The 11496-nt window shown below is 37.7% G+C and overlaps 1 protein-coding gene across 1 annotated transcript in view; it reads left to right on the forward strand.

The window, feature by feature from the left end:
* Positions 1 to 10971, forward strand: part of tmem184ba (transmembrane protein 184ba) — a 32486-nt gene extending 21515 nt beyond the window's left edge. Inside the window, 6 exon segments of the mRNA XM_062056211.1 lie at positions 333 to 423; positions 618 to 785; positions 2418 to 2587; positions 2673 to 2867; positions 10277 to 10329; positions 10331 to 10971. Coding sequence (XP_061912195.1) covers positions 333 to 423; positions 618 to 785; positions 2418 to 2587; positions 2673 to 2867; positions 10277 to 10329; positions 10331 to 10507 — 854 coding nt within the window. The 3' untranslated portion in view covers positions 10508 to 10971.
* Positions 10972 to 11496: the final 525 nt, after the last annotated feature.

The following is an 11496-nucleotide window of genomic DNA, read 5'->3' on the forward strand; positions in this document are numbered from 1 at the left end:
AAACAAAGTTATGCCAATCACAAACTACAAGCTAATGCTAGCAAGTAAGACCAGAATTTTTGGGTGGATTTTACGGGGTTCACTAATGGCGGGGATGCTTCTTACTCAAAATGTTGCTTGTAATTTAAAACATAATATTTAGCCGAAAGACCGCTCTTATCTCAAAACACTCTTAAGTTGAGGTACCACTGTATAACATACCACAATGTACAGTATTAAATCATTGTTGTATTGTGAACCATTTTAACATTCATTCTTTGTTTTTAAGATACATTTTATGCATTTGCAGTTATGTAAGTTGTAACAAGACAAATGTTTACATTTGTCCCCAGCATTTGTGATATACAACTTCTTGAGCCTGTGTTATGAATACCTTGGAGGAGAGAGCGCCATCATGGCAGAGATTCGAGGAAAACCCATTGAGTAAGTACCACGTTTAGTTGTATTAGTTGTACTTGCTAATATAAGACTGAAGAACTCTAATTCAAAATTGATGATGTCCAATCATAGATGTTTGAGGTAGCAGAGTTCAATCGTCACCTAGGAAAGTTTGGTATCTGTTTTACTACATCGATATACCTCATCATGTGTGTTATAGAACTCTCCTGCTCTTTCAGGTCCAGCTGCTTGTATGGCACCTGCTGCCTGGGGGGAAAAGCTTACTCCATTGGCTTCCTGCGTTTCTGTAAACAGGCCACTCTGCAGTTTTGTGTGGTCAAACCTCTGATGGCCACCATCACGGTCATCCTGCAAGCGTATGGCAAATACAAAGATGGAGACTTCAAGTAAGTGCAGGATGGCCTTTGAAAAAGCTACAATTGTTGCGATCGCATTCAGGTAATTGCCATTCTAGAGAAGGTTCTGTGTCACACCTAATAGTAGATGTTTTAAATGCAATTAGAAACAGTTTTACATTGTAGTTTTGGTGGTAAGTTGCAAACTACCAAAAAATAACAAGGCAACAAAAACATTTACTCTGATAGTTTTACAATAATTATGTTCTATGGTTACTTCCTATGTATTTACAGGAATTATTATGTTCTATGGTTATGTCCTGCCTATTTACATAAATCATTATGTTCTATGGTTACGCCCTACCTATTTACATAAATTATGTTCTATGGTTACTTCCTATCTATTTACAGGAATTATTATGTTCTATTGTTACGTCCTATCTATTTACATAAATTATTATGTTCTATGGTTACATCCTGCCTATTTACATAAATAATTATGTTCTATGGTTACGTCCTATCTATTTACATTAATTATGGTCTACGATTGCTTCCTATCCATTTACATGAATTGTATTCTATGTTTACGTTCTACCTATTTACATAGATTATTATGGTCTTATGTTTACATCCTACCTATTCACATAGATTATTATAATTTATGGTTACTTCATTATCTATTTACATTAATTATGTGCTATGGTTACGTCCTATCTATTTACATGAATCATTATGGATTATGGTTACATCCTATTTACATAAATTCTGGTCTGTGGTTACTTCCTATCCATCAATTCTTATGTTCTATAGTTACTTCCTATCTATTTACATCTATTGTGTTCAATGGTTACTCCCTATATATTCACATAAATTATGTTCTATGGTTACGTCCTATCCATTCCTATCTATTTACATCAATTATTATGTTCTATGGTTACTTCCTATCTTATTCACATAAATTAGGTTCTATGGTTACGTCCTATCCATCCATTTTTTACCGCTTGCCCGTTTCGGGATCGCGGGGGGTGCTGGAGCATCCTATCTATTTACATAAATTATTATGTTCTATGGTTACATTATATGCAGTTATCTTCTGTTAAACATAAAGAAAAGTACATTTTGGTTGAATTTAGTATTTTTATGTTTAAATAACTGCATTATTATACACTTAAACGTAAAAAGTACAATTGATTAAAAGCATTAACTTTAATTGTCATCTGGTTCAACACAATGTTTTGTTAATACACAAAAAATCAAGCTAATGACAACTATTTAAAGAAAAAGCATTTGGCATGGAGGCTTCTACCATGTTAAACATTGAATTATTTTGATTAACTGTAACACATACTGTATAACATCATAAATAGTTAGAGAATGTCGGGCGGCACTCGTTTGCTAGTTTTATACCTTAAATGAATGTCCTTCCTATAGTTCTTTATCTCTGATTTTTCCAAACTTAATTTTTTTAATTGCTGTTTGTCTATTTTATATGAATCTTTTTAAGAGAGATTCCTATTTATTTATTTTTTACTTAAATGAATGTCCTTCCTATAGTTCTTTATCTCTGATTTTTCCAAACTTAATTTTTTTAATTGCTGTTTGTCTATTTTATATGATTCTTTTTAAGAGAGATTCCTATTTATTAATTTTTTGTAAAGTAATATCTTGTGTTGTCTTCCACAGCGTTGCCGGCGGTTACCTGTACGTCACTATCGTCTACAACATCTCAGTCAGCTTGTCGCTGTACGCCCTCTTCCTCTTTTACTTCGCCATGCGGCAGCTGCTAAGTCCTTACAGACCGATGCTCAAGTTCTTCATGGTCAAATCGGTCATCTTCCTCTCCTTCTGGCAGGGTGCGACAATTATTACTCGTTTTATTATATTCTTCAAACGTGCTTTTATTTAGCAGCTGTCTTTTTACTTGATGGCAATCCACAGGCATGTTGCTGGCCATCATGGAGAAGTGCGGCGCCATTCCTCAGATTAACTCAGTGGAGGTGTCCGTTGGCGAGGGCACCGTTGCCGCCGGCTACCAAAACTTTTTAATTTGCATCGAGATGTTTTTTGCGGCGCTGGTCCTCCGTCCCGCTTTTACGTACAGAGTCTACATGGACAAAAGTCTGAACACACAAGGTGAGAGTAAGAGAAGAACCTCAATTAACTTCACTTGAACTCTTTGAGTACTTCTGTCTTTTTCTCTCTTTTTACCACAGTCTTGTAACATTAATAGTCTTGTGTTATGCCCTCTTCCTACTTAAACCTTCATTTTCCTCTATCTTCTCTGCTGCATCTTGAAGGACCCCTCACTACATATGGAGAGCTTGGTAGGTCACACACTGACAATTTTGTAGTGTCCTAAAAAAGTTAAGTGCGTTTGTCTTGCGGATGTTGTTGATTTAAGTTACATTTTCTTTTTTTGTCTTCAAAACACATCACCTGTTGCATTACTGTTCTTGGCTCTCCTTGATTGACATTGCTGTTAGGCATGTTCCGATGAGGGTTTTATGCTGCTAATTCTGGTACCGATCGTCCACGAGCGAAATCAGCCGACGCCGACACATACCAATCAATTATATTAACTGTTAATTTTTCTATTTATTTATGGTGAGTGTCATTGACAGTTTAACAATATCAACACAATATTTAAATTAGTGTCTGTAAACACTAAAAAAACAACATTATTTTGACAAAATTTAAAAAAAGATCTAATCACTCTATTGATTGTGTTAGTATTCATACTATCTTTGGCATCAATATCTGGTCTAACTACACTAACAAAATGAAAAATGTCTTGCATTACGATCCTGCTTTGTCAAATTTGTTTTGTAATGTTGTATTAATTCTACCTAAATAAATGCTAGTATATCCGTTGAGGAATATAGGGGGATCATATTTTCTGGCAGGCTGAAATATTGTGTATATTTTATGTTCTGGTTGATAGTCCTCAATTACAGAATGATTAGCAGGATGAATACTATATTTTATTAATAAATAGAGAAGGTTAAGACTAGGGATGTCCGATAATATCGGACTGCCGATATCATCGACCGATAAATGCTTTAAAATGTAATATCGGAAATTATCGGTTTCAAAATTATCGGTATCGGTTTCAAAAAGTAAAATTTATGACTTTTTAAAACGTCGCTGTGTACACGGACGTATGGAGAAGTACAGAGCGCCAATAAACCTTAAAGGCACTGCCTTTGCGTGCCGGCCCAGTCACATAATATCTACGGCTTTTCACACACACAAGTGAATGCCAAGCATACTTGGTCAACAGCCATACAGGTCACACTGAGGGTGGCCGTATAAACAACTTTAACACTGTTACAAAGATGCGCCAAACTGTGAACCCACGCCAAACAAGAATGACAAACACATTTCAGGAGAACATCCGCACCGTAACAGAACATAAACACAACAGAATAAATACCCAGAATACCCCTTGCAACACTAACTCTTCCGGGACGCTACAATATACACCCCCCGCTACCCCCTATACCCCCCCCCCCCAACCCCGCCCACCTCAACCTCCTCATGCTCTCAAGGAGAGCGTGTCCCAAATTCCAAGCTGCTGTTTTGAGGCATGTTGAAAAAAATAATGCACTTTGTGACTTCAATAATAAATATGGCATTGCCATGTTGGCATTTTTTTCCATAACTTCCGTTGATTTATTTTGGAAAACCTTGTTACATTGTTCAATGCATCCAGCGGGGCATCACAACAAAATTAGGCATAATAATGTGTTAATTCCACGACTATATATATCGGTATCGGAATCGGTAATTAAGAGTTGGACAATATCAGAAATGGGCAAAAAAGCCATTATCGGACATCTCTAGTTAAGACAATATCTTGGAGCGATATGAACACCATAAACTTGTACAACACATAATGTACAGAATATCAGAAGCATTTATTCAGGTATGAATATAACAGATTACATTACCAAACAACTTGACAATCAAAGCATGATCGTAACGACACAATGTTTGTTATTAATGCGCAAAACTGGTATTTTAACATGGAAGCGTAGCTCCTCTCTTCTGAATGAAAGTGCTGTTATAGCCGTAATTACTGTACAAATGACAAAATCTGGCAATCTTTTATCGTCATTAAAAGCGTGTTTATGTCCATCTTGTGTTGAGCTGTTTAAAGGCCTACTGAAATGAATTTTTTTTATTTAAACGGGGATAGCAGATCCATTCTATGTGTCATACTTGATCATTTTGCGATATTGCCATATTTTTGCTGAAAGGATTTAGTATAGAACAACGTCGATAAAGTTCGCAACTTTTGGTCTCTGATTTAAAAAAGCCTTGCCCCTACCGGAAGTAGCCTGACGTTGTCAGTTGTTCACTTCCTCATATTTTCCTATTGTTTTCAACGCAGCTAGAGCTATTCGGACCGAGAAAGCGACGATTACCCCATTAATTTGAGCGAGGATGAAAGATTTGTGGATGAGGAACGTTAGAGTGACGGACTAGAATGCAGTGAAATACATATCTTTTTTCGCTCTGACCGTAACTTAGGTACAAGCTGGCTCATTGGATTCCACACTCTCTCCTTTTTCTATTGTGGATCACGGATTTGTATTTTAAACCACCTCGGATACTATATCCTCTTGAAAATGAGAGTCAAGAACGCGAAATGGACATTCACAGTGACTTTTATCTCCACGACAATACATCGACGAAGCTCTTTAGCATGAGCTAACGTGATGGCATCTGTCTCAAATGCAGATAGAAACAAAATAAGTAAATCCCTGACTGGAAGGATAGACAGAAGATCAACAATACTATTAAACCATGTACATGTAATTACACGGTTAATAATTCTCAGCCTGGCAAAGCTTAACAATGCTGTTGCTAATGACGCTAAGGCTAATTTAGCAACTTAGCAACCGGACCTCACAGAGCTATGATAAAAACATTAGCGCTCCACCTACGCCAGCAAGCCCTCATCTGCTCATCAACACCCGTGGTCACCTGCGTTCCAGCGATCGACGGCGCGACGAAGGACTTCACCTCAACACAGATGCGAAAGCGGCTAGCGAAGGCGGCTAGCATCGGCTAGCGCGTCTGCTATCCAAGTAAGTCCTTCTTGTTGTGTTGCTACAGCCAGCCGCTAATACACCGATCCCACCTACAACTTTCTTCTTTGCAATCTCCATTGTTCATTAAACAAATTGCAAAAGATTCACCAACACAGTTGTCCAGAATACTGTGGAATTATGAAATGAAAACAGAGCTTTTTTGTATTGTATTCAATGGGGAAGCCATACTTCTGTTCCCCTGGCTACGTCACGCGCATACGTCATCCTCCAAAGGCTTTTTCAACCGGAAGTTTAGCGGGAAATTTAAAATTGCACTTTATAAGTTAACCCGGCCGTATTGGCATGTGTTGCAATGTTAAGATTTCATCATTGATATATAAACTATCAGACTGCGTGGTCTGTAGTAGTGGGTTTCAGTAGGCCTTTAAAAAAGCATAATGTTTAAAACTAATTGTCCAGCCATGTTTGTAAAAAATGGAATTATCTGAAAGTACAATCATGAAAAAATACATCTGCGAGAAATACATATGCAATAAATAGTTCATGTTTGACAGCCCAAATGATACTGACTGGAAGATACTAACAAATGTAGTTTATTTGCTGTAATGGAGGTGATTATTATTAACTTAGGCGCGTGTCTCCACACTGTATGGAGACACATAATTAGCTGCTAGCCGCTTGTCAGCCAGAGGACTAAAAATAAATGTCATCCAGAAGGGATCAGCGTTTGTGATTGGCATTAAAAGGCATTAATCGGAAATGGCGATAGGGTACTTTTTCATGAAAATCTGCAAATACTTCTCAATGATTGACCAAGCAGAACGTCCCTAATTGCAACCTGTAAAGTCAAGCACAGTCCATTGCAGAGAACTTTCTTTGACTTGTGAAATTTTTTTTTTTTGTAAAATAAGGAAAATTAATTTTTAGGGTCCAGCGATTGCCATCGTCTTAAACCTTCCATAACTCTATGCTGTGTTTTAGCTAAACAAACTACACTACTGTAACTGCCGTACAAGAGTAAAATGCAGTCAGCCATGCGCATTGTTATATATTAGGATGTACTTTTGTAAAAACAACGAGCAAAAAATGTCTCTCTCATTGTACTTTCCAACATTCTTAAAGGCCTACTGAAACCCACTACTACCGACCACGCAATCTGATACTTTATATATCAATGATGAAATCTTAACATTGCAACACATGCCAATACGGCCGGGTTAACTTATAAAGTGCAATTTTAAATTTCCCGCTAAACTTCCGGTTGAAAACGTCTATATATGATGACGTCAATCGTTGAAACGGAAGTATCGGTACCCCATTGAATCCAATACAAAAAAGCTCTGTTTTCATCTCAAAATTCCACAGTATTCCGGACATCTGTGTTGGTGAATCTTTTGCAATTTGTTTAATGAACAATGAAGACTGCAAAGAAGAAAGTTGTAGGTGGGATCGGTGTATTAGCGCCTGGCTGCAGCAACACAACCAGGAGGACTTTGACTTGGATAGCAGACGCACTAGCCGACGCTAGCCGCCGACCGCACGGATGATCGGGTGAAGTCCTTCGTCCTTCCGTCGATCACTGGAACGCAGGTGAGCACGGGTGTTGAGCAGATGAGGGCTGGCTGGCGTAGGTGGAGCGCTAATGTTTTTATCACAGCTCTGTGCGGTCCCGTTGCTAAGTTAGCTTCAATGGCGTCGTTAGCAACAGCATTGTTAAGCTTTGCCAAGTTGGAAATTATTAACCGTGTAGTTACATGTCCATGGTTTAATAGTATTGTTGATCTTCTGTCTATCCTTCCAGTCAGGGATTTACTTATTTTGTTTCTATCTGCATTTGAGCCCGATGCTATCACGTTAGCTCCGTAGCTATTTATTTTGTTTCTATCTGCATTTGAGCCCGATGCTATCACGTTAGCTCCGTAGCTAAAGAGCTTCGCTGATGTATTGTTGTGGAGATAAAAGTCACTGTGAATGTCCATTTCGCGTTCTCGACTCTCATTTTCAAGAGGATATAGTATCCGAGGTGGTTTAAAATACAAATCCGTGATCCACAATAGAAAAAGGAGAAAGTGTGGAATCCAATGAACCCTTGTACCTAAATTACGGTCAGAGCGAAAAAAGATGCGTCCTGCACTGCACTCTAGTCCTTCACTCTCACTTTCCTCATCCACAAATCTTTCATCCTCGTTCAAATTAATGGGGTAATCGTCGCTTTCTCGGTCCGAATCTCTCTCGCTGCATTGTAAACAATGGTAAAATGTGAGGAGCCCTTCCTCCGGTCACGCTACTTCCGGTATAGGCAAGGCTTTTTTTTATCAGCGACCAAAAGTTGCAACCTTTATCGTCGTTGTTCTCTACTAAATCCTTTCAGCAAAAATATGGCAATATCGCGAAATGATCAAGTATGACACATAGAATGGATCTGCTATCCCTGTTTGAATAAAAAAAATTCATTTCAGTAGGCCTTTATAACTGTCAATTGTAAGAAGAAGTAAATCGCTGTGAAACATAACCGATTCAACCCTAAGTGTTTTGTTTGTCTTACTGCAGGTGTGTCCAAAGTGCGGCCTTGGGGGCCATTTGTGGCATTTGGCTTGTTTTTGTTTTGTTTTGTTTTTTTATCAATAACCCAGACACAATATAGAAATACATTTAAACCCAAAAATAAAGGTAATATAAAGAGAGAAAGCTGAAATGTTGATATTAGTATCACAAATATTTGTCTTTAAATCAGGGGTCGCCAAACCGTTGATCGCGATCGACGAGTCGCAAAGATATTTTTTAAAAATTTGACTCATTTGTCACTGGCCTCAGGCACTATATATATATATATATATATATATATATATATATATATATATATATATATATATATATATATATATATACGTACATACACATGTTTTATATATACAAAGTTGTCCCATGGGTAGATCTTGGGCACGAAAAGGTTGGTGACAACTTCTTTAAATTATTATTGTCAATTGAATTTTGACAGCTTTGAATTTTGATTGATTGTGATTTATCGCAGTTGCTTAACTTTAATCGACAAAGTTGCCTCGGGGATACTCCACCAGCGGTGTTTGTCGTCCACTGCAGGTTGTCTGTGTACTCGTAGCTTTCCTGCTAGCGGCTGCCTCAAAAACATGTTTTGCTTTTTGATGGTATTTTTAAACATTGTGTGCTTTTTGCAAGAGGATTCGTATATAATTCAATTGACACATATTACCTAGATTTTAACTAAAGCACCATCAAAATGTAATTTGAAGCAAAAGGTGCCACCAAGCACACCATCTTTGCACTAACTATGCATTGACCCGATCACTGACTGTACAGCTTATTTATTTTGTGAATAATATATGTGTTAGTACATGATTAATGGAATAATGTTTTGTTTAATCACATGCATTAACACATTCACATTGACAGCCCTAGCTTAAATATACATAACTGTTTTTAGCCTTTATACAACATTTAATGATATTGTTGCCCCTAGTTAGTCACTCTTTTTTTGTAATATTTTATATATTACTTTAAAGTGGGCGGCGTGGCGAAGTTGGTAGAGTGGCCGTGCAGCAATCGGAGGGTTGCTGGTTACTGGGGTTCAATCCCCACCTTCTACCATCCTAGTCACGTTCGTTGTGTCCTTGGGCAAGACACTTCACCCTTGCTCCTGATGGCTGTTGGTTAGCGCCTTACATGGCAGCTCCCGCCATCAGTGTGTGAATGTGTGTGTGAATGGGTGAATGTGGAAATACTGTCAAAGTGCTTTGACTACCTTGAAGGTAGAAAAGCGCTATACAAGTATAACCCATTTATCATTATAAAGTCTTTATTTTTCCTTTAACACAATATTTTCCCTCATGTTTGCTTATTAGTATTTTATTCTTTTAAAACCCTTTCCTTCTTTTCTTACCTTCATCACTGCATAAGCTGTCAATCCATTGCAACATCGTCCGTCTTTTTTCGTTCATTAGAAATTGGTGACACTAAAAAAGAAAGAAAGTGAACAAAACGGTAATAATGTCGATGTGAAAATGGGGTAGGATCAAATAAGTTCTGCTTCTTTGTACTTTTCGGAGAAGTTGAATTGTGCAAATGTATAGTGTAACTGTAAACTATACTTTGAAACATTTATTTCTTGAACATTTTGGTTGAATTCCAAATTGCTTTCGGTCTCCCCTAGAGGGTGGGGGTTACCCACATATGCGGTCCTCTCCAAGGTTTCTCACAGTCATTCACATTGACGTCCCACTGGGGTGAGTTTTCCTTGCCCGTATGTGGGCTCTGTACCGAGGATGTCGTTGTGGCTTGTACAGCCCTTTGAGGACACTTGTGATTTAGGGCTATATAAATAAACATTGATTGATTGATTGATTGATGTACAAACCTCATGACCACATTCTTTTCTCTGTCACCATAGACCACCTATTTCTATCCCCCTGCGTCTCCATATCATATCACTCACTCTGGTCTCCTCCACAGGCCATTGTGCCCCAATGAAGAGCATCTCCAGCAGCCTGAAGGAGACCATGAACCCCGGGCGACATGGTCCAGGACGCCATCCACAACTTCTCGCCGGCCTACCAGCAGTACACTCAGCAGTCCACACTGGAGCAGGGGTACCACCGCCTGTCCCCCGTTCCCTCGGTGGCACTGGCAGCCACGGGGATACTGAGAAAAACACTCCTGCTGAGCTCTGATGACGAGTTCTAGACAAGACGGATCGATGTGTAAATTACGGACACAAATGTACAATAAACAGTATGTGCTATTTAATGTCATGAGCGCATGCATTATAAACAAGTATCAGCTCATTTTGTGTAAAACGCTTTCTTTTGCTTTTGGAAGGAACATTTTTTAGTTTTAAACAAATGCAGATTTTAATCTCATTTTTATAATACAACTTTCATTCAAATAATGTTGTGACTTTTGTTTTATTTTAAGGCATTCATAGTTTCCTGCATTTCTTCGGTCATAAATACTTACGATGTACCCTTTTTGTAATAACTTTGCAATAAATTGATATGGTACTGTACAATTTTGACGGAGTATTACACCTGAAAAAATAATTTTATGAGGCCTTTATTTTGAAAGAAGGAGCAGGGTTTCTTTTCTGATATGGTACTTGTTTTTTGTTCTAGTTTAATGTGTAATTTAGATTGTGTGTGGTAATGTGTAATTTTTGATTGTGTGTGTGTGTGTGGGGGGGGGGGGGTTGTTTTTTGTTCTAGTTAATGTGTAATTTCGATTGTGCGTGTGTGAGAAACGTGTGTGTACGTGTGTCTGTGTAAAGATACATATATATGAATTATGTGTAAATATATATATATGGGAGTATTACACTGAAAAACTAATAATTGCATGAGGCCTTTAATTTGAGGAAGGAGCAGGATTTACTTTTGTTTTAATGTGTAATTTATTTGTGTGTGTATACATATATATAAAATACATGTATGTATATAATGTCCATATATCCCTATGTATGCGTTTAAATATACATTTATGTATGTATATAAAAATAGCACATATATAAATATATGTATACACATGTAAACATATATACTCCCATTGTGTTCTTGTCTTACATAATGATTGTGAACGATAGGCAAAATTCCCCGAAAATGTGCATTTCGCCTTTAACTCAACTCATCCCAATGACTCATGGCCTCCCCTGTCATCTGCAGTACCGCCTGTGAACACTA

This window comes from Entelurus aequoreus, linkage group LG08 (assembly GCF_033978785.1).
Source record: "Entelurus aequoreus isolate RoL-2023_Sb linkage group LG08, RoL_Eaeq_v1.1, whole genome shotgun sequence".
Taxonomy (NCBI): domain Eukaryota; kingdom Metazoa; phylum Chordata; class Actinopteri; order Syngnathiformes; family Syngnathidae; genus Entelurus; species Entelurus aequoreus.